Below are 24,790 nucleotides of genomic sequence, written 5' to 3'. Positions count from 1 at the left end.
GTTTATTGAATCTAGAATTCTAGAAACCTGGCCCAAGAGGAATCCCTCCTCACACTGGAGATTCGGGAGAACTGCATCTTTCCTCTCTCAGTCACTCTTCCTTTGCCTCCCAAGATTAAACAGAACAAGACAAACTTAATCTTTCTTCATCCCATACCCCAGACATCCAACTTTCAACTTTTATTAAAAGCAGAAAATAGCTAGGTGGTGGTGCATGCCTTTAACCCCAGAACTAGGAGGCAGAGGCAGGAGGATCTCTGTGGAGTTTGAGGCCAGTCTGGTCTACAGAGCAAGTTCAGGACAGCCAAGGCTGTTACACAGAGAAACCCTGTCTCGATCCAAAGGTTAAAAACAAACAATATAACAAGGGTGGAAATGAAAACCATTTACCAACATTAAACTGGCATTCTGGAAAGAAAGTTGAGAAGACTTAGACTTGCCAGAGGCATGGACAGTTAAGCATCCACTTCTAAGTTAAGAAGACTCTGGAATACCAAAGAACCAAAGGGAGAAAAACAATCTCTTATCAAATCTAAATGCTGTATGGAAAGAGGCAAACTCCTGCTCCTGAACCATCAGACACAGCCTGAAGAAAACTGTACTCTAAGGTTCCACAAGAACACCTATGAGAACTGGAAAACCTGAGAAGGCACCTTAATTCAGGAAGTTCCTTTCTGCCTCTCCAAGGTGGGTTGCTGGTGGGTTCCAATTCAAGAGAACTCACTTTTTTTTTTAAGACAGGGTTTCTCTGTGTAGTTTTGGTGCCTGTCCTGGATCTCGCTCTGTAGACCAGGCTGGCCTCGAACTCAAAGAGATCCACCTGGATCTGCCTCCCAAGTGCTGGGATTAAAGGCGTGCGCCACCACTGCCTGGCCAAACTCACTTTTAAAAGAAATGTTTATTTCACTTATTATTGTTGTTGTTGTTGGTGGTGGTGGTGGTGGTGTGTGTGTGTATGTGTGTGTGTGTGTGTGTGTGTGTGTGTGTGTGTACACATGTCAGAGGACAACTATCAGGAATTGTTTCTTTCCTTCTATCATGGGTTCCACCAGGGATGAACTCATAATCACCAGGCTTCTGTGGCAAGAGCTTTTGCCCTCTGAGCCATCTTGCCAGCCCATTATGTTGTATTCAAAGATGTTATTTATCCCTCTCCCTACCCCTCAAGTGCTGGAGATCAAACCCAGAGCCTTGCTCCAAACTCACTTTTTAAAAGAGAACCAATTTGACAAGTTTCCCACTTTCAGGTCTGCCCACTCTACTGTATGGACTACAATCCCTTCTCTGACCTTCCCTTTCCCCCACCTCTCCCCTCACTCCAACTTCATGATTTGAAACAGCTTACACATCCAAGATGGTAGGTGGCATGTCATCAATAGTGCTTCCCATTAGCACCCCAAAAAAGGGTTAACAGGGAATCTCCCCAAATCTACTGCCCATAAATGCCAATTTCAGCTAAACTTCACTAATCAATTCCACTGGAAAGCACTACTATAAATAATTCTATGCAGGGCTTCTGGGATTGTATATTGGGGGTTCTGACAACTCTGAAACCTAAAGTTGTATGTTAAAAGCGGAGGAAAAAATTACTGAAGAAATTAATACATCTTTTTTATCTAACAATAAAGACACAATTTTACAGCATCTAATGATTCTGGTCTTAAGGAAAAGCAGTTATAAATAGGAATTATGACCAAAGGCAAACTACAGATATAACCTCCAAAAGACCTTCTAAAGGGACCTTTCACTATTTAAACAAATACACAATCTGCCCAACGATTGCCCCAAACCAGAGTTTGTAAGCACGTACAATGTCAAACTATTCAATCTACACATTCCCACAGTCACACTTACTCTTAATAAGGTATTCATTAAAACCAAAGTGAAACACCATTCACCCTCACCTGGATGACTGTACTCAAAATGATAGGTGTCAAGCATTGGTACAGATGTGAAGCAATCAAAACCTCCTATGCTGCTACCAACACAGAATTTATAGAAAGGACTGGCAGTACCACAAAAGGTTAGTTTTGCTCTACAAATACACAAGAGATGTTCACAGCAGTATGGTAGGTAGCCAAACAGTAGAACTAATCCAAATGTCCACCAACTAATGAATAGATACACAAAGTATGTATTATACTTTGTATAATAGTTTTACAAAGTATGCTATGTCCATACAATACAACTTCAAGAAACAATGAAGTGCTGAAATCTGCCACAACATGAAACATTTTGAAAATATTAAAATAAGTCAAGCCTTTTACACACACACACACACACACACACACACACACACACAACATCACATCTAGTGACATTCATGAAAAATGCCCAGAATGGGTGACTTGGCAGGAAATAAGCAATGATATAACTTTGGTCCTTAGAGTCAGGGGAAGTTTAAAATGTTCTAAAACTTACTATGGCGACAGCTGTACAACTCTTAATGAAATAGTACAAGCTGCTAACTTGTACACAGGCAAATTATATGGGTGCGAATTATGTACCAATGAAGTTGTCACTAGATAATAAGGTGTCCAATGTTTCTAGCAGAAAGTGACCTAAAAAAGGTCAATACTTAATGACATGTTGCAAGTCAATCAATAAATCCACATTCTAGTAATTTTTAAAAGCAAAAGATCATAATAAACAAAAGGACTAGCACTGAAGAATTCTGGTTTGAATTGCAGATTTTCCTCCAGCCATAGAAGGCACTTAAACTAATGTAACTATCACATAAATACAAGCTTAAAATTGAAATCTGAAAAATAAGTCAAGTGAATCTCACTAAGTTGACACCATTTCTACTATTTGCTAAAGGTCAGGCTTTTTTTTTTAATTGCATTTATTTAAAATTGTGTTTGATGCCAATGGGGTTCGAGCTGCACAGGAAGGCCCTCTGCTAAAACCCAGTCTTCCTTGATCACCACTCTCTGTGGTGTGGGTTCTGCCAGCAAACCTCCCAGCCAGTGGTCATCTTCCTATAGAGTCATTAAACCTCTCAGTGTCAGCTGGGAGGATGAACCAGCAGCTTCCACACCTGAGCCCCTGTTGCAGGGACAGAGGCATTAGGATCAAGATCACTAATGAATACAGAATTCATATGCTGCTTGTCAGGGTCCTGAGCTCAGAGTCCACAGATGCGACCTAAATAGGATGTTGGACAGAACAATTGTTGACGAAGATTAAAAAGTTTTGGCAGTTGGGGAGGAGAGAGCACCTCATTATTCAAATACAATAGTCTTGCTTTGCTTCCCCCTCTCCACTACTGTTCAAGTTATTCATGACTTGCTTCAAATGGACAAATGCCACTCATCAGCATTTAAAGACCTCTTGGTCTCATCACTAAATCTGAGAAGGGTTATGCCATCTATACAGCAGCCATCCAGAGAAAACAACTCTGTTATAAATAAAAATCATCAGAAAACTTTGGAGAGGAATAACCACAGGATATCTGGGATGGAGGACAGATACACATGAAAACAAGGAAGAAAAGACAAAACGAAAAAACCTTAGATTCAAAGAGAAGACAGAAACTCTGTCATAGCCAAATGTATTTCTCCCTCCTTCCCCTGCTCCTCTCCACCTCTCCTGCTCTGGGTTCTCTCCTGTAACTGATGTTTGTGCACACACACCCGACACATACCTTTCTGTTGTCTTCACAAGACCTCACGAGAGGAAAGGAACACTCTGGACTGCCCCAAGAGTAAGATATCTTCCTACTCTGCTGTCAAAGAACTACATATTGGGCAAAGGGACCCAAAACAGTAACTGATTTCAGCAAACAACTCTAAAATCAGACTGATAAGAGTTCAAATTCTGACCTCACTGTTGACCAGTATGTCAGTCCATTCTATGTAACCTCAGACAGGTTATTTGATCTCTCTATGGGCTGATTTTCTTCCCTTCAAAACGTGGATAACAAAGCACTGACCTCCAAGATTGTTGAAAAGTGAGAAAATATAGGGAGACTGTTTAGAATGGAACCAGGCACACTGTAAACACCTAAAACTATGACCACTGCGTTTATTACCTTCCCCCCAAAAGCAAACACTTCCATGGCACACAGACTTGTGCTGTCCTCATGTCCACCACATGGGTCTGTCTTGGATGGTAAACTTCTAGATGGGAAAGAAAGCTCTCACCTCTCTATGCTATAAATTACCAAGCCTGAGAGCAGATTCTAATGTCGGTGGCTGTTAGCTGACATCTTCAACCTGCTACTACTAACTAGAAGACCATGTTTTAGAAACCCAATTTGTGTACACTGCCATAGAAAGTAGTTTACTGACAGCATCTAATCCTCTTGACAACCTGCAGGTAGGTCTCTGAAACTTGGCTCACAGACTAGGACCCCCAGTTGCCAGGAGTCATGCTGTGAGTAAAACAGAAACAGACCGGCAGCCCAATCCTCCAACTCCTAGGCCCCATTCCCCCTTCTAGCCAACCATATTGAATTCATGCTCGTTTCCCTCCGGGACCATCCTATGTGATAAACTGAACAGATTTTTAAAATGTCAAAATAATGCAGATCTCCGCCACTACTGTCCCTCTGCATAGCAGAGGTGAAGTTTGTAGCTTTGCTTCTATTACTTAAATAAACACACACACACACACACACACACATACACATACAGACAAATCACTTCTAAGGTTTGCTGTCAGAGCAGCATACTGATATCAAGTCTTCCGTTATTTAAATGGATCTAAAGCTGCCTGCAATGACAGATTAATCCTGTTTCTTCAGTAGCTAGGTGTTTGGCATCACGTTGGTGAAATAACCACAAGCCTTTAGGGCGATAGCTGCTCACATCTTTAGCAATCTGCAAAGGGCTTCTCTAGAGGCCAGCACTGGCCGAGCGATGAAACACGACTCCATAAATCAGACGGCTGAAGTGGCACTTGTATGCGTCACCATCTATCTTCATACTTTCCCTCTGAAGGGTACAGGGTAAGAGCTCATCCCTTGGTACTGCAGCCACAAAAAGGGCCATCACAGTGGGCACTGACGAAGCACGTGCTACTTGAAACTGAAGCCACACTAAGACTGGGGGAAAGATCCTGCTGGTGTTAGCATGCCTCAGGCAGTGGTAGAAACTTCAGCAAGTCATCTTCAAAAGGCAGAGAGCCAGAGCTCTAGAAACCTGCAAAAATTGGCTAAGCCTGCAGTCTTCATTGCTTTAAGTTGAACATCTTCAAAGTCTAGAATTCTAACTGTAGGGCACAGCAGCTGCCACTGCAGATCTGATCCTCTCAGCTTTTGGCAGCTCTCAACTTGAGATTCTAGCAAAAGAATTTTTCAAGTTGCTATTATTGCCTGTCATAGATTTATAAATATTGTGCACTATCTGCTGTGGCATGGCTCTCATGGGATGCCAGAGCATGCCAAACGCATAACAGAATGAAAAACAGTTTCTATTCTTCAAATAAATGCTAATTTTTTTAACTGTGCTCACAATGTGTTTGGTGACCAGCTCCGATGGTACAGAATACGTATCAGAGAGGGGGGAAGCTGACTGTCTTCTCCACCAGCATTCAGCTGCTGCTTTCATTAAGCTTGTTTAATTAGATTCCAGATGCTAATTTGCAAGTCGATACCAGAGGGTGCAGGACAGTTTGCCTTTGAATCCACTCCCTGTGATGTCAGGGTCCTGCCGCACTCCACTAGCCTTCGGCAGCCCTTGCACAGTATTCTGACAATTAGTGCAAAGAGGGGACAGTATTGATCTTGACAGACTAAATATTAATCTTCTACCCATTTTAATGAATTATAATCTTCAAGAGTTGAAATTTTTCACCAGGCCAAATGCAAACATTCCTTCTTATAGAGAAGGAGTAGAAAGAGAAGTACCCTAAGTTACCCACCCAATAGCTTCATTCCCGCCACCCCACCACCCAGTAAAGTCTGCACTTCTGGATCATCACAGTATTTCCAGGTACTTCGGTCACATTCTTTTACAATCAACTGGAAAATGACCTGAAAAGGCCACAATATGATTAACACTAGAGTCCCCACCCAGCTACCCTGTGGGTAACAATCACTACCAGGCTTCTTACACAAGCCTAAACAGAGAAAAGGATAAGCACACACGGTAACATGCAGCTTAGCATCACCAAAACGCCCTCAAGTAACTGACCTTGTCATCATGTCACCTTTCACATTTAAAACTCACCATTCTCATACAATGCCTAAATAAGTATTTTTTGCTGATTAATAATAATAATAAATAATAAATAATAATAAATAATAATAATAATTTTTTTACTTATCACCAGTAAAAAAAAATCTATTTTGATACATTTTTCATTTTTCCCCCCCTCCAGACAGGGTTTCTCTGTGTGCCGCTGGCTATCTTGGAACTCACTCTGTAGTCCAGGCTGGCTTCAAACTTGGGAGATGTGCCTGCCTCTGCCTCCTTGAGTGCTGGGATTAAAGATGTGTGCCGTCAGCACCCAGCAAATTTTTCATTTCTAATGCAGCTGAATACTATGAACATCAAAGAAGGATGCTGCTTTAAAGACGGATGAACCTGAACACAATTTAATAAAGTTACTTCTGGCCCCTTTTTATCTACCTATCCACAAATACTGACTAAGTATTTGCCACATACCTGTAATTCCAGCACCAAGGAAATAAGGCAAGAAGTCCATGTTTAGTACCAACCTGGAGACTACATACTGAGAGCCTGTCTCAAAAGCAAACAACAAAAATGGCTGAATCTCTATGAGGTACCAACCAGCACGATGTAAGGAAACTGAAATGAATAAAGACAGTCCCTACCCTCAGTCCTCCAGGTTCACAGCAAGGGAGAAAAACAGGACAGCGAAAAGTATGAGACTGCTCCAAGTAACATTAAGGCATCAACTAGCTGAGAACCTTTAAAAGACTTAATGTGCCTTAAATTCACTAGCTACTGTTTCTCCAAAACTCTGAACCAAGAGCTTTCACTTGAGGCAAGCCCCAAGGCTCAGACGACCAAAGAGTGGAACCCATCTCAGGGTGCTTAAGAGTCCCCATTGGGTTACAGCAGCTTTTGTGGGGTGTGCCTTCTCAATGAGTACTTGCCCCAGTCCCCATTGTCTGTCCCTGGGTACTTAATGGAATGTCTATAGCACTGTAGAGAATGTACTGGCTATCTTCCTGTTGTCTCAAAAGTAGGTTCTGAACTTTCCAGACAGGAAGAAGAGAAAGTCCCCTTGGTCCTTAGGTGGTTTTTGATGACTCAGATTTCACTTTAGCTCAGGGCCCTCCTGCCTTGACAAGCAAGTACTGAGAGCTGGGAGCTGGAGAACAGAGATGGCCTCACGGCCCCTGCACTCCAGGAGCTCCTACTCCTTGACAAGTGAGGAAGATGCCCCTAAGAAACAGCCACCAAACATGTGGGACAAGGGGTCACAATAGAGCACAGAGACACACACATCAATGAGAAATCCCCTGAGGGCTGCTGGCAGACAATAGCAGTCAGAGGTCAACAGCAAGCAAGACAATAAACAGATAAGAATGGTTGAAATAACCTCTGTTCCCCAAGATGTTTCTGTTTCCTAACACTCAGTGTTCACCCCAGGCTTATGTTAGGGTGATAACATTTTTATAAACAGCATGCACCCACTTTCTGGTGTCTTAGAGAACATTAAAACAAGCACATAATACCCCATATTTCATGATACTAACTGTATCTAGAAAGTAAATCTAAGACAAATTAAGAGGCCATGGGAAAGCTCAAAGAGAGACTGACTGGAAAGGGCACCGGAGGCAAAGAAACTTCACCATCTTGATTTAATGACAATTACCTGTGATTACAATGCTAACACTCACTGCCTGTAACTCCATTCCTGTACATTTTATGACATATAAACTATACCAATTTATTGTTAAAATAAAGAATATTTTAAAGAAAAATAATAACCTAGATGATACCTGGACACAGCAGGAAAATAGCACAATATACAAATGGCAAATTCAAGACCCAAAACTAGATTAAGTCTCCCCAATAACATTTATTTATTTATTTATTTATTTGTTTGTTTGTTTGTTTATTTATTTATTTAGTGACAGGGTTTCTCTGTGTAGCCCTGGCTATCCTAGAACTCACTTTGTAGTCCAGAATGTCCTCAAACTCAAAGATTCACCTGCCTCTGCCTAACGAGTGCTGGGATTAAAGGCGTGGGCCACCATCATCTAACAAAACTTCTTAGAGTACATTTTAAGTAGGATCACATTTAAAAAAACAAAAACAAGAACTTTACTAATGTTTTTGTTTGTTTAATTGGGAGATTCAAGACGGGGTTTCTCTGTATAACGGCTCTGGCTGTCCTGGAACTTACTTTGTAGACCAGGCTAGTCTCGAACTCTGAGTGCTGGGATTAAAGGTGTGTGCCACCACATCCCAGCTTTACTGCTTTTATTTAATCAATGTACTTACACTAATCACTGTGTGCACTATAGGCTAAGAATCAGACTCAGGGCCCCACACATACTAGGCAAGTGCTCTACTACTAAGCCACACTCTCAAATCAAGATTTTTTTTTTTAAGTATCTATTAACCTGAATGCAAATTTTTATAGTATTATCTACTGGCAATTGTTAAGACTATCACTTGGGCTTTAGAGTGATTTTCACTAATTGGCAGTGTTAAGTTTGAACCTAAAATTATAAATTTATATAATGGGAATTGTTTCAACCTGTCTCAGGGTCTCACGGGTAATGTAGAACAACATTAAATGTTTCAAATACAGGCATACTAAATCTAAGAAATGCTCTCTTCAGAATGATAAAATCCCAAGTTGTACTGAAGGGAGGCTGATGCCTCTTCTCCCCAAATCACATCCACATTAACTGCATGGCCTCTGAACTATTTACGGTTCGGACTTGACACAATATAAAATCACACACACTGGCAGAGCATCAAGTCACTTTTAATAAACCTCAGACTTTAACTCTTTCTGCAATTCTCAGTTTTCTTTAACATACGGAGATTCTAATCAATTGAAAAAGACAAAACTTCCCAAGAAAATCTGAAAAGATTAATGTGGTTTAAAGAGTTTGACATTAAAACTCCTCTACTTATTCTAACTAGAGACTCTGGTTTGGTTTCTTTTCTTTTTAAGTGACCTAGTATACATAATTTTTTCTATATGTATTTAAGGACACCAAACAGAAAATAATGCTGATACAGGAATAAATTTTCACAATGAGAAGTGAGAACAGAATTCTAATTTCATTTATAGTTTTACACTCATCCTTGCTTATTCTTCTTAATTGGAGTTCAGACGCTATCATTTTTAATAGAAAGTATCTACCTAGATTCTATATGTTTTAATTCCTGTAGCTAGGCGAAAAGGAAAACAGAGCTCCTGGAACACGTTACTTGTTGTGGTGTTAGCCTCATGTACCAAGGGCACAGGAGATGCGTGTCCGGGCTGACCAGTTCTGTCTTTCACAGAACTTGACCCAAACCTCAGGGCAGAGAGAACTTTGGACATGACACTTACTGCTCTAACGACAATGACAAAATAGTTTTCATATGCCATCTTCCCCCAAAGACGATCAGGCACAAAACACTGTCAAAAAGTAATTCTCACCAATGTCTGTCCTTTGCGTCCTAAACAAAATACTTGCAAAGTCAGAAAGTACAGAAAAGATGAGGTAAAACACTCCTAAACAGTTTACCTAAGAACTTGAAAAGGGTTGACACTCCCTATCAAAAAATTAACCATCAAGACACCAAGCAGAAATAGTGAAGACTACCCTCAGGACTCTTGACCAGGGCTGGTTCAGAGGGGCAGATGAAGTTGGGGGTGGGGTGAGGTGGGGTGGGGTAGGGGAATGTGGCATCAAGGCACCCAGCACACTGGCCATGCCTTTGGAAGCAGCAACTAAAGATCAATACATCCGTTATTGGAGGGGTTTCTTTGAGGGGACTTTCATGGAGGATGCATCTATCATTAAAGTAGACAGGCCAGATGTCTTTCACAAGATTCTACCTCTTCTACTACCAAAGATAATAAAATGAAACAATTCCTTACAAATACTTGGAATATTAGATCAGTAACACCCTGAGAGGACTCTACATTGTACATTTTTGTCTCCACTTTTGCCAGAGACTGGAAAGTCTACAGAGATTTTTAAAACTGACCCATTTTAGGGTAGGTCTGTGTGACATGAAAAACACATAGTTGCTCTACTTTTAGTGAGAGCAGAAAGACAGGTTGTTCTGGTATCCCCACGCAGAAATCTCAGTACACAGAAAAATACCCTACACTGCAAGGAGCCTGAAAGAGCCCAGAGCAGAGAAAAGCAAAACAGCACTGGTTCCCCAAGTCCCAGGGAGAGCACAACAGGGCCACAAGGCCACCACAAAGGATGTTTTCCCAAGTAGCAGGTCTCCTCAATAACTATCTGTGCCAAAACATTCAAGTAATGAGAGTGTTGTGCAAGCTCTGGAGGAGAAATCAGTCTGTAAATGTCGGACACGCAACGGGGAAAACAACTGACAGAAGGAACCTGCAGGGCTTACATACCTCCATATCTGGCCTAAACTTATCTTCAAACACAGCCATTGCTGCCAAGGAGCCAGAACCTGTAAGAAAAAGATGCACTTTTAATGTATTTTACCAACACTCAGCGTCTCCATCTCCAGTTTACCTTGGGTCAGCAAAAACAGTCAAACATACCCAGTGTCACATTCAAGTATAGTGTAAGTATCAAATCTAGAGGCCACATCCAAGTAAAAGTCGGTGCTCTTTCCAAAGGCTGAAGCTGTTTACTACTAGTTAGGTAGCCCTGTGACTGGCCCTCTTATCACTGGCCGGGTTAACTGTGCAGCAGTCGCAGAGAAATGTGACTTAAAAATGAGGTCATGAAGAATTGGTATTTTTCCAAGAGGTGAGTGCCCCCATAATTTCCTTTATCCTATGTAAGGAAGCTTGTTGTGCTCCACACTCGCCTTGGCGAGCTGCTGGACATAGTGCTAAATACCAAACCTGTTAAGAAGACATTGTTTTAATGAGGTAGCCCTGGTAAAGTCACCTTGGCACACAGGCAGGCAGAAAGACACAGCACCAGCAATGGTACTGGGACTTGGAGCTGCGCCACCAGGTTACCCCCAGCTACAACAGTAAAACACTGCATTCTGTGGCATTTATTTGGAGCTATTATTTTTAGTTTGTACTTTGAAGAGTAACAGCTGAGTAGACAAAATGACAAAGACACAAAAATTTATTACAACAATAGCAAATGGCTGAAAGGTTATGCCGCACAGATATTAACAGAGCAAATTGATCCCTACCAAGGTTGGACGTAAAGGCATTACAAATAAGCCTGGCCTCTGAGTGGACACAAAGGCAGCTCAGCACTATTTGAAAATTTAAACTTGCTTTGTTCAGAACCCAGAGAAGCTTTAGAAAATTGTCATCTGTCTACACAGGGCTCTGGCATTATTTCAGGATACTCTACTTTTGGAGAGAGGATTCAGTTGCCCACAATTTTTTTACTCCAATTAGAAGATTTTTTTGGCATTTATTACTTTTTAACTTGTTTTGCATAACACTATCTATTTAGCTGGGTCACAGAGAAAACCATATTTTCTATTTAAAATGATTTGTGTACATCGCTTGACCACCTCAATGGTTTAGCAAAGGAAAAAGGCAGCGATTAAACAGTTTCAAATGAGGTGTCCTGCTGATTTTATCAAGTCTGCTGAATGTATAATGAAAAAGGAGAAGCTGACAGCAACACTGCACTGAGGAAATACAGACTACCTTATCTGAACCATTTAAGGAGGTCCAATTATAGATCAAATTTAAAGGGTAGAAACAGCAGATTTACAGACACAAATCAATGAACATGGTAATCCCGATGAATATGACAGATACTCCTGTTATAGAATATTGCTGTGGTTGAGGATCATTACCTTCACAGCACTGGATACATCACATCTAAAGCAGTGGGAAACGTCAAGTGTAGACCAGCATTACAAGCAATGACTATTCATTTAGGTTCTCGGAGCAAAAGGCAACCCCATTTCCCCCTCTTGCATTTCTTCTCTTTGTGTGTGTGGGGAGGATGACTAAAATGGTCTAAAGGGGCATTCAAAGCCCTTTGGAAAGGAGATGGACAATAAACAGATATAAAACTGGTGTGTTTCAAAACACCCCAGCGTATATGCAGGGGCAGGCTCACCAAATCAAGCCTGTTTTCAAAATAAACACGTCCTTGAAAAATATGGAAACAGGATCACATTTCACCAATGGTTTTGTTAGTCCTCAGCTCACCATGAGATTCAGAAAGGGAAATAAATTGATAGATAGACAGACAGACAGACAGACAGACAGACAGACTGGGTTTCTGTTTCAAGGCACAAGTAGAAACTCAAATTCTCTAGGTCGAAATAGGAAAAACCAAGCTGGTTTTGTGTGGAAAACAAAGGACAAGCTGTTAAGAGGAAACGAGAAAATTGCAAATGAGGAAATCTCTGGAAAAAAAAAATCCTTCTAGATACAAACCGCTACTGCAGAGTGGCCAAAGGCAGGCTTGCCTTCCAAAGTGTCCAAGATTATCTATCTCGAGGAAGAGCCCAAGGGTAAATGGACTAACAGGCTCAAAATCCACATTTTAAAAGGATACAAAAAGACAAGGTATTTACCCAAGAGCTAACAACTTTGTAGAGAATGGAAATGAATTATCGTTAAAGAAACAAACCAAGTTTAGCTTAAAGGCATTTTTCCTGGAAAACAAAGGCCCTATTTTTTCTTCTGGGACACCCTTTCTTGGCACTTTCATAGCAAGTACGTTTCCTCTATTCTTTCTCCTACGCACGTATCTGCTTCTGTTCAACTTCATTCAATATTTTAAAAAATGAAAAAATAATAGTTCCTGCCCAACCAAACAATTCTTCCTCAATCAGAAGCTGCCTCCTCTTGGCAGTAACACCAAAGACCTATTTCTCTAAGTGGAAAGGACACACCAGAATCCTCCTCAACTCCTGGTACAAAAAGGGTCTGCTATGTGTTTTCTGAGGGTGGGGGGCAGAGGGCGCTCCACAGTACAGAGGTGGTAGGTGAACACAGGAAGAACACGAGCAAGATATTTCTGCTTTCCTGTTTATACCTCCATCTTCAACACACACAGGATAAGACATTTTCTGGAAAGAGCCTCCTAAACTATGCTTGATTCTGCTCCCTCTGAAGTCAAACACAAATGGGTTCCAAAATAAACATAAAAAGAAAGAGAAACTCAACCTCAAGAGAATTTCTACATCATTTGCGAATTAGCTTCTACCTGAAGCTTTCAGGAAAGGAGGGATCTGGCGCCCCCTTTGCATGAGTCCATCGAAGTGCTAGAAAATGGCACACTCCCTATCAACAGGTTTTTGACTGCACACATATGCTGCATACAAAGTTTAGGTAAGAATTCACATAGGACTGCAACTGTCAAAGCCACAAGAGGGCAGAGTAAAATCACCACAGAACATCAAGGCAATGCAATGAGAGGCACAAGAAAAGACCTGCCATTTAAGGGGGGGGGGGGGGGGGGGGGGGGGCAGGACTCAACAAGAACAGTATTACTAATGTTGATTCAAGCTCCCAGATCTTCTTGGTCTGAGCCCAAAACTAGACACAACAAATCATCAGACAAATGCCAGACAGGTACAGCCACCGTGTGACCTACAAAATATTCAAACACCACATCTCATTTTCCCCATACACCATTAATAAGACACCCAGAGCCACCCACTGTTTCAGCATCTAGCCATCTGACCAGGCATTACCATACACAGAGTCAAGGCAAATTCTTTTGAAGGACCATTAACTCTATTTTTTTATTTTAAAAACATGGACATCTCTGAGTTCCAAACATCTGGCTTCCTGTAAGGAAAGAATGTACAGAAAGGCAGAGAACAGCTTGCCAGCACAGAAGCCTGTACTTCACACACACTGTGGCCAGTTAAGGAGCCAGACGCTAAAGACACTTTACATAGAGGCTGAGCTCTGTAAACTCAAGATGTACAACCAGTGCTCCATGAACCCTCACTCCAGCAGGAAGGGGAGCACACCAATAGCAGTGGTGAGCACTGATGTGCCACATGTCATTTCCTATGCCACTTGGTTTTTCTTATAGCAACCCACTACAGTGGTAACTATCTCACCCAGGATTATAGGCCCAACAAGCACAGAAGCAGAATTCCATCTCAGCTGCTACCTTATGTGGCCCTCACACAGAAAGTTCTATTTACAATATCTATTTACACAAGACTGGTCATGACCAGGTCTTGCTACCCTCAACTCCCTCCCTTCCTTTCCCCAATACTCATACTTCACACTCTACTATCACTTCCCAATTGTCCATGCTAATTTCAGCCTTCTCACCTTGGTATGTGGCAGTCCCTGGGCCCTTGACAGTCCATGGCACTCCTAATCACTTTAAAATCCCAGATGAGATAACACTTCTTCCCAAGAGTCCTCCTTCATTACCACCCACCCCATGAGAGCTTACCACTCTCCTCTGAGACCTGTCCACCCTTCCACAGCTGCAGCCCCACACCAAGCTGGGACACAAGCACCAAACAGATCCATGTTGGATTACACTGTGCTGAATAGAGAATGCAACTGGCCAGGAGCCAGGGAAACTGGACAAACAGGTCCTAAAGAGTGACAACAACCAACATCTTACAAAGTGTAAAAGAACATTTATTGCCTGGTGCCTAATTCACCACACTAAGGCAAACAGATATAACCCAAGTTCAATTTTCAAAAAGATGTCTTAAGGCAACAAAACTGCATCCAATTTATTATCCCCTGTCCTAGTGTGGCCAAGCTTCCCACCACCATAGGAGTGGGCTACCCTTCCTGGGTTTCTGCATTCTACTAGCAAAGCTCTCCATCTCCTCAGGAGTTTCCATATAGCTGCTCCTTAGCAACCTCCACTGAGTAGCCACTGCTGCTTCTAGAACAAAGCTCTTTAAAGCAGAAAAACAAGGAACAATTTGGTGATTGACATTTAGAGATGACTTTGTGCAACCCCTGGAATGGCTACATACTCACTCTCTGCCTTATCTCCCAGGCCCACCGTCCTCCTCCAAGTCCAACACTCACCGGTTCAGCATCGCTTGATTCCTAACACACTGAGAAGCCAGACTGTGGAGAGATAGACACAGGGTAAAATCTACATCCCAGGGTGCTGGCACTAGCAGGGCCAGGAACTCTTTAATCCATGGCAGCCACTCGGGTAGGCACTGCCCTACCCTGGCTTACCTAGTAAGATGCTCATTAAAAGACTCTTCCTGCAACTGACACCCTGCAAAGTCCTGGAAAAAGGGCACCGTCCACTCCATCACTGTCCCACCCACAGCTCTCCAAGATGAAAGGGGGGGGGGGGGGACGGGATGGGATGGGATGGGACGGGACACATCTGCTGACCTAATATCTGTTCCTGTATATGGTGATATTTTATTTGTGCTAAAATATGATTTTATTTGTATGTTAATAAATAAAGTTGCCTGGGGGTCAGAGCTAATAGCAAGCCACAGCAGAAGTCTGGCAGTGGTAGCACACGCCCTTAATCTGATCACATGGCAGGCAGAGTCTGTGTGTTCAAGGACCAGCCAGTTTGGAGACACATGCCTTTAATCTCAATACCAACCATAGAGACCTGGAAGTCTGTATAGACAGGCAGTGACGAGGAGGTCATGTGGTTGGGTTTACAACCAATGAGAAGGCAGAATAGAAAGTCAATAAAAAGACAGACACACAGGAAGTAGGTCTCTTTCTCAGGGGAAGGACGGCAGCGGCAGCGGGTGGCAAGTAAGAAGGCAGTTTTAGTCTCAGCTCTTAGCTACTGCTCTGACCTCTTGGGCTTTTAACTCTGCATTTGGCTCTGTGTTTCTTATTTAATAAGACCGTTACATCTACACCTGTAAGTCAAAAGTCACTGGCTTAAAAAAAAAAATGTTGTAATATAAAATACAAGTGCTGAAACTCCGAAAAATGTGCAAAATGTGTATTAATAATTGAAAGGCTCAAACAAAAACATCATTTCTAACAATGATACAGCAGTATATAAGCTGAGAAGACAGATTCATGGTCATAAACACAACTTCATTAGTAGTCAAAGAAACAAACTAAAATAAAGCAGTCATCATCTGCCTTTTAAGTTAACCAAGATTAAAAAGAGTAACAGCCGGTGCTGACAGAGATGTGATAAAATGGGCACAGTAATCCACTGCAAGAGGCAAAGGGGGATAAAACTTTTCTTTCGGTAATCTGAAAAGATAAACTGGAAACTAGAAGCTGTGCATACCCACCAATCCCCCTGCAAGGGAAGCTATTCTAAGGAACAAAGTCACATGCTCGGAGGGGACATTGTTTAGAGCAACAAACAGCAGCAATAAAACAAAAGTCTACAGAAATATAAAGGTCTAATAAGCAAGAGATGGGGAAAATAAATATTAAACATGTCAAAGCAGAAGTACATAAGAGAACCTTCAGTGGGAAAGAGCATCTTCTAAAGCATTATGGGTAGACGTGCATCCATTACACAAATGACACAAGGCTGCAAGCACATGAATCAAAACAGATGCCTAATACTGAACAACTCTAGTTCTACTTTGTTGTCTTGTATTTAAAATCTTCTCTTCAAAAAGTACACATTACTTGCAATTTTTAGGGTATAAACTTAAGAGAAAAATCCAACATTGTGAAAGGATAAACAAAACCAGCAAACCACCAAGACCTTGCTATCGTCAACTCTTTCTAACAGAACTCATCATCCATGATGAGTCAAGATGACCAAGGAAGGGCAGCAGTCAGTCACCAGAGATACACCCTGTCCCTCTTTGCCTAGTAGAGCACACCAGCACTTATCTAGAAGCAGATTCTGTTAAACAGCAGCAATAGCCACATAATCATAAGGAATTCCAAGGCACATTGACATCCACTGGTTTTGTGGGCTCTTCAGGCATGCACATCTTACCAGTCCCACTTTTTAAATAGGGTAGATTGATACTCAGGGGTAAAGAACTTGACCCAATACATGGCTTATGCAGTGGATCACTGTGAGTTCTAGGCCAGCTTGGTCTACAAAGCAGGTTCCAGGACAGCCAGGACTACACAGAGAAACTCTATCTCAGAAAACAAACAAACAAAAACAAACAACTCCAAAATTTGTTTTTGTGTGTTTTTTGGTTTGTTTGTAATCGTCTTCCTACATAGCTTAGATTGGCACGGGAAAACGATCCTTCTGCCTGAGTGTCATCGTCATCCCCCCCCTGTTTCCACAGCTACTTTTCTTTTTCTTTGGTTTGTATCTGTGGTACTGAAGATGGGGCCCAGGGCCTCACACATGCCTGGCAATCATGACACCACTGAGCTACACCACCCATCCAGAGTCAGAGGGCTCTCTACCTTCCACCATGTCTCTGACACAAGAAAACTAAACACTGAAGTCAAGATTAACAAGATGGCCGGGCGGTGGTGGCACACGCCTTTAATCCCAGCACTGGGAGGCAGAGGCAGGCGGATCTCTGTGAGTTCGAGGCCAGCCTGGGCTACAGAGTGAGTTCCAGGAAAGGCGCAAAGCTACACAGAGAAACCCTGTCTCGAAAAACCAAAAAAAAAAAAAAAAAAAAGATTAACAAGATGGCCTAGAAAAGGCAGCTTTCTTTGCTTACCATTCCTACTAAAAAAGCAGGTTAGCAGGCTTTTCCCTCCTGGTTGATTTCATACTAATTACCACACATCTGAATAAATCTATATTGTTTTTATCTAAAAATTCAAAAAAAGGTTTGAATTTTAGTTAATGTTTTAAATGACTGAATGTGATGTTAGAGTCTAGCAGTGACACTTGGGTATCTGTTCTAGGAGTATTTCTATCACATAACTCCATTTTTTCAAAAAGCAAAATTAGTTTTAATTTTCTGAGACCTCAGAAGGTACTTACCAGCATTAGTGCAGATTGAATAGCCTTTATCCAAAATGAGTGGGACCAAAATAATTTGAATTTCGGATTTGGGGAAATATGCATACATACAATTATAATGAGATATCTTGGGATGGGACCCAAATCTAAACATGAAATCATCTGCTTCATATGTAACCTATACGCATAGCCTGAAGGTAATTTTATGTAATACGGAAGGGGATCTCAGTTCCGGCTGCAACCTGTCACATGAGGTCCAGTGTGGTAGTCTCTACCTGCAGTCATGATACCCAGTTTCACACTTCAGAGGTGGGATGCTCAACCTATAGCTCAGCCTGAATCTGTTTTTCTGCAACAACTCAGAACAAAATCTGAGATGCCTTGTGAAAATTCACAGCCTCTTACTTGCTCTGTATATTTTAAAATGCCTGCATTAACACAGACTGTGTGCAGTCTGGTTTGGGCGCTTTGCAGCATATTCTTTTCATATATCAGTGTTCAAATACTAAATCAAACAGCAATTCCATAATCACCATTACTAGACAGCTGGAAAAACTGAAACTGAAATGCTTCTCCAGGATGTGCTGCCTGCCTAAGCTTGAGGAAATCAGCAGGTGGGAATCTGCTTCTTCTGAAAAGATCCGCACCTAAACCCAGACTGACAGCCCTAAAGTCCTCAGCCCTGAAGCCACGTGCTGGGGACAGTTCTCCATGTTATAGACTAGAACTGATATTTCACATTTCAAGCAGTTTTCCTACAGCAGAGCAGCTGGTAAAAAGAATGAAGATTTAAACCTAGGTCTGGGAGCTAGGAAGCCCAGGCACTCCTGAGAACTTGGGACACACCAGTTGAAAGCACACAGCTACCCAGTAGGCCAGTTCTGGACTCCCTGGTTTCTCTGGGCACATCACTCTGAGAACCAAAAAGTGCCACTGCCTCAAAAACCTGGGTGTCCAGTGCAGCAGCATCCCTGGCTTCCTTTCCCTACACAGTCAGATGGCAACCTCTTCAATCAGTGGCTCTTGCTGGCTGAAAAAGACACTGTGTGCAAAGCTGAATGCTGGGGCATAGTAAGAGCTCCATGAAAGCTAGTTATTGTAATGACTCTGGGACAAGCTCCCTGTCCTCCAGCAGTGACTTGATACACTCATTCTCAACAGGTCCCTGAGTGGCAGCTTTAATGGGAACCAAGGTGTTCAAAATTTCTTTTCTCAATGTCGAGAAGTTCTGAGAGGCAGCAGGAAATGGATTCCCACTGCTTTTCCCCAAATCAATTTTACCAGAGCTTCACAGGAAAAAAGCCTGCCCCTGCTAAGGAGCAGTCCATTTTAAGCACCCAAGGACCTGTTTGCAACTGTGGTCTGCCACGGTGGAAGATGTATGCAGCGAGAAAGGAGTTACCACCGAACTTTCTAATCCATCAGTGTCTGCTCTCCCTGACAGAGCACTTACTCACACTTGCTCATTGTTAGTCAATGGCCACTCTTCCTGGGGAAAATCTGGTGCTTTCCACAGACCTATGGATGGAGGTCATTTTTCACTCCATTTCTGCCTACAAGGCCTCGTCTCCTGGTACTGGTGCTTGCACTGAGGGCCAACAATGCCAGCATGTGAAAAGCTGATTTATGAATATGAAGCAATGCTGGTGCCAGGGGACTGCGCTCAGCCACTAGAGAGCAGTGGAGTGCCTCTCTGGGCTCAGAAAGACTAAGCCACAGACTTGAAAAGGTTTAATTGTATGCATGCATTTCATTATAAACCTTGGCCAAAGCTTTGGAGGCAGGCGGCAGGGCGAGCAATCAGACAATCTTGCACGGCTTGCTGAAATCCAGATTTGTCCTTTGTCAGCATAAACAGTTTAATTTGATGTTTTCACTCCTGAGTAAGCACTGAGTATTACATCTAAACCCTCGCGAGGGGAAGAATGCTTCCTTTTCATCAACAAATATACTTCAAGTCAAGGTTTACTTTTAATTCCCAATAAATTGTTGGAAATACACTCCCAGTTAATATGCTGGAAATATAGATGCTCTTAATCATCCAACATTTTTCACTCAAAAACTAGAATCTCAAACAATGCACCTCCTTCTCTATATGTGTAGTTATAAGTAAATAAGTTAAAACACCACTTGACAGGAATGGGATTTTCCTCATAATTGCAACTGTAAGGTCTCACAGACCTGACAGGTTATCAACAATCCCAAGAAAAGCCTGAAAACTGGGGGCATCTAGGCTTAAAATGTGGAAAGTTTTCTTATTAATGAATTTTGGTGACATGTCACAAGGTATGGAGAGAAACGTTCTTTTAAAACAAAGTCACCATCTAACTCCATGCTTATTTGGTCTAAGATGGAGGGTGACAACTGCCTACAGATATGCCTGTCCTCCTGGTCACCCACATGCAGGCACCAGAATAGGAGGTCTGAGGCATCAAGCTGAGGACACAACCACCCGCGGCCTGTGCCTGCAGCAGCGGAAGGAAACACCTAGGAGACAGGTATCCTTTACTCTGGGCTCCACTTCAGAACTACTTCCTGTGCTTTGCAAGCCTTTCCCAAGTTGTCATGTCTCTCAGAACCCCAGAAAAAAGGGAATAGAGGTTTTAGTAATTATACAGCATCCCTGATTTTAATCATAAAGCACTGCACAAACTAGAAATCCCACTTATTAAAAGAAATGGGCAGTTGCATATTTTTCACTTAATTCATCTGTATCTTCTTTTCCAACATGGAAATATTCAGAGAGGTGAAGGAACCTACTTGAAGCTACACAGCTAGCAATGGAAGAATGGGAACCTGACCCTAGCTCTGGAGGCAGCACCACCCTCATCCTATGAACTACTCAGAAATGCGTAGAGTGACTTTCCATTTAATCCAACCTAAAATCAGAGAGTAAAAGACCAGCAAGTGCTAGGTTGTAAGTACAAAAGCACTTTGCTTTTAGCGGGTCCAATTCTGAGACAAGAGTAGAGAAAGAGGAATTAGTTAACCCCAGTCTCTCTGAAGTGAGATTTAAAGCAAAGAACGCAAAACCGAGTGTTTCATTTAACTGATCTAAAAGTACTCCTGGCAAGGGCCTTTATTTGGTTGTGGATAGAGTGAGTACTGAACTTTCAAACTTGATTTCATGGGAAAATGTCAGAGCTGAAAAAATGAAGATAACATTAATTTAATATCTTCAATATTTTACTGACCCTATCTCTATCCCACAGAACCAAGAACAAAGTCCACTCTGGTCATTATAGGTTAAGACTCACTCAGAAAAGGCTAGCTGTATTACATTCTGTTCTAGGTAACATGTTTCCTCATCTCTAACCTAAGGGCACCATCTATTGGCTTAGTACCACTTTTGCAGCAACCAGGAAGCCAGATACAGAATTTAACTTCCAAGGGCTTTCAGCTCCCAGCTGTTTTCTTTTTGGCACTCTATAGCTACAGAAATCCTAAGATTCAAAATCCATGCGTTGTACATTTTAAATTTTCTAAAACGGACCTTACTTGTACTAATCAAAGCAGGGAAAGGTGACAGAGAAATCTTAGCACACAGAACTACATAGAAAATGTGTTGGCACTAAAATGACTACAACACTACACAAACATCCACTATGTGCTTCCCAGTAAGTGTTTTCACTCAGGGCGTCCACTGCATCTTTGAACCCTTCTCAAGGGGACAGGACCTTTCACCACTCCTGTCTTTCTTTGGATAGCTCAGTCGGGCCTAGAACTCTCAATGTACCCATACTAGACTCCCCCTACCTCAGCTTTCATATTACTGGGATTAAAAGCATACATCTTCACATTCAGCTTCTAGGCACCATTTTACAGCAGAAATCAAGGTTCATTCATAGCCAGGAAACTTTGGACTTAAGGTTTAAAGCTACACTGACTCCAAAGATGAGCACTTTTCACAGTACCTCAAAATATGGCACCGAGAGCAACACATACAGGTAAAAGTATATAGTGACAGTGTGTTCACACAGACATATCTCAGCACATTAGAAGGATAAGATTAGTAGGTGTGGCTCTGAGCTCCCAAGATTAAAAGGCAAACCTGATCTGCAGACTTGCCAAAAATAAAGGCACTACCACCACCAAAACCACACCAGCTTCATTTTTAAAATAACAGATCTCAGGTTCCAAGAGGTTAGTAAGTCCAAGCAGAGTTAGGCCTAAAGTCAAATTTCCACAGCTTCTTCCAAGGTTCTAAGTTACATCTCAGTACTTCCTGAAAAGGCCCCTCAGGGTCATTGCTGTCTGCATAAAGCTTCCAAGAATGAAGTTTCCTGGCCAGCACAGATCCTTCCTGGCTGCCTCTGACTCACAGGATGCAGGGCATAGAAAAAAACCTATAGCAATATATGGTTCTAGGACTCCTAAAGCAGCAAAAAGACTCCTAGCAATACTTCAGTAATGAAGTCCATAGACTTCTGAGAAGTCTTCCACAAAGACTAGTCTTCTGAGAAGACATCCACAACAGCCAAAGAACTAAATACCACTGCAGCTAAATCCATACTTGACTTGGGAACTGAAAATGAATATGAAAAAAACATTTACCTTCCTGAAGCATGCTAATCTGATCCAACACAGGAAAACTTCCCAAATCAAGCCATGTGGAGACACCATGTGTGCATAACAAGAATAGTGTAGCACGTACCTGTCATTCTAGCACTCAAGAGGCTGAGGCAGGAAATCAGGAGTTTGAGGCCAGTCTGGGGTGTACAGCAAACCTCAAAAAAAAGGGGGGGGGGGAATGACATATCTACACAAAGGGTGTGCTTTAGTGTAAAATACAGAAAAAGTGATCCTCAACTTTTCTATATGTGGTGGTTTAAATAAGAATGGACCCCACTGACTCATGTATTTGAATGATTAGTCATCAGGGAGCAGCACTCTAAAGGAGGATTAGTCGGTGTGGCCTGTGAACTTTCATAAGCTCATGCCAGGGCCAGGCTCTCTCTTTCTCCTCTGTTTGCAGGTCAGGATGCTGCTCTCAGATACCTCTCCAGCACCATGTCTGCACGCCGCCATGCTCCCTGACGTGATGATAATGAACTACGCCTCCGAAACTATAAACAAGCTCCCAGTTAAATGCTTTCTTTTTAAGAATTATCTTGGTTGTGGTGCCTTTTCACAGCAACAGAACAGTGACCAAGACCAAGTTCCAGCTTAATTTTAGGATTTATCTGTCTATAGGCAAGACACTGGTTTGTTTCTGCCTCTCTGTCCCCATCTTCTTAACTGCTCAGGACCCCTGCAAACTGGGGCTCGGTAGACATATTCCAGTAATTAGGAAATTGTGTACTCAGTTTATCTGGAGATAGACTTTACCTCAGTGGCCCTTGTAGTGACCCTGCATCTTCCCTAATGATGCATACCAATGTTTATTCCTTACCTAAATTGTCCAAGGGCCTCATTTCCAGAATGTCATGCTTGAAATGTATTCAGTTAATTCTCTATGTGGATAAGCAGGCAAAATAAAAATTTTATATACCATGCCAATGCCGCTACAAGGAACACTGCCAACCTAACAAAAAGATGGTCCCCAAGCTTCTCCTGACATGACTTCAGTCTGCCTAATAAAAGAAAGCTGGCAAGTCCACAGAATAAGCTAATTAATCTGAGAATTAAGAGCCTGCATTTTGTCTATCTAAAAAAATTGACTAAAACCTTCTCTCTTTCTTAATTTAACAAAACAAAACAAAACAAAAAAGCCAGAGACTTGTCCAGCTTCCACAAATCACATCAGCAGTCTCTTCCAAATTAATTTCCTAAAAGGGATGTCAGTAAATGAAAACTTTAGCATTTCCTTTTCTAGTTTATGCACTTCCTTGCTAGGCCATAAGAAACCTTTGGGAGCCTCACTTTCTACATCAGTACAAGGGTCAAGCACAACTGTGGTGAAGCATCTCCCCACAGCTATGCTGCTGCAGGGGCTGAGTGGTGCACTGCAGTCAACATGTTCTGGGACAGGGACAGACCACAGGGTGGTCAATGTACTCTTCTCCCTTATAAACCCTATAAAAGACCAGGCTTTAGGAGACATTCAAACCAGTGCAAGGCACATCACCTGATCCAGCAGGCCAAATGAGGAAGACAGGATAGGTAACATCTACTCAACGTAGAAATCGCCTTCAGGTACCTGGCTCGTCATCCACACTATCCTGTGGGCAGGCAAACTTTAGGTACCCCTTTTTAGAAGTTGGGACTATTAGTGCTTACTGTCAAATCACCAAAACAACAACAAAACCCACCTTATTACAAAGTTTGCTTCTACTCCTCATGCTAAAGTCAGTTTAAATAAAACAGTTTAGATGAAGTATTCATTTTCTCACTCAAGCTATGCTAGCAGAAGGCTGAAACTCCACCAGGATGCTCACAGCCCAGGAAAGCATGACACTCTCTGGCCTGAGGACGGCCCTCCGCTTGCTCCACCATCTGAGGTTTGGGCTGTTGTTCATCAAAAATAAGAAGCATGAATTAAAACAAAACCCATCAAACCCTGGCAATTCTGGAGTTCTCCTTCAACATCTAGCTCCCCACCCTCAACAGGACAGGAAGAGGAGGAAAGGGAATCAGCAGAATGAACATACAAAACCAAACCACAGAAACTGAAGCCAGGTTAGGAAAAAGACTTCGCACAGCACCTATCACAGGACAAGGCTAGAAAAGTCCAAGAGCAGAGAGGCAAGCCCAAGATACTAAGAAACTGAATTTGCTGCTTTTGCAAAGCTCTCCCCTTCACAATGGACATGGACTGGAAAGAAACAAAAAATTAAACTATGTTGCTGTAGGTCACAGAATTATGGAAAATTGAAAAAATGCTTTGATTCTATAAAGCTATTTCAATAAATACTAGGTGATGGTGGTTGCTAACAT

General features: G+C 42.1%; 1 protein-coding gene across 1 annotated transcript in view; it reads right to left on the bottom strand.

Moving 5' to 3' along the window:
* Window positions 1-24,790, bottom strand: part of Psmb7 (proteasome 20S subunit beta 7) — a 60,474-nt gene that overhangs the window by 17,788 nt on the left and 17,896 nt on the right. The window contains exon 6 of the mRNA XM_052726393.1: window positions 10,522-10,580. Coding sequence (XP_052582353.1) covers window positions 10,522-10,580 — 59 coding nt within the window. The remainder of the gene's footprint in view (window positions 1-10,521; window positions 10,581-24,790) is intronic.

This window comes from Peromyscus californicus, unplaced genomic scaffold (assembly GCF_007827085.1).
Source record: "Peromyscus californicus insignis strain IS unplaced genomic scaffold, ASM782708v3 Scaffold_7__1_contigs__length_154581171, whole genome shotgun sequence".
In the NCBI taxonomy this organism is placed as follows: Eukaryota; Metazoa; Chordata; class Mammalia; order Rodentia; family Cricetidae; genus Peromyscus; species Peromyscus californicus.
Note: the sequence above shows the minus strand (reverse complement) of the source record. Positions and strands in the feature narration are given on the sequence as shown.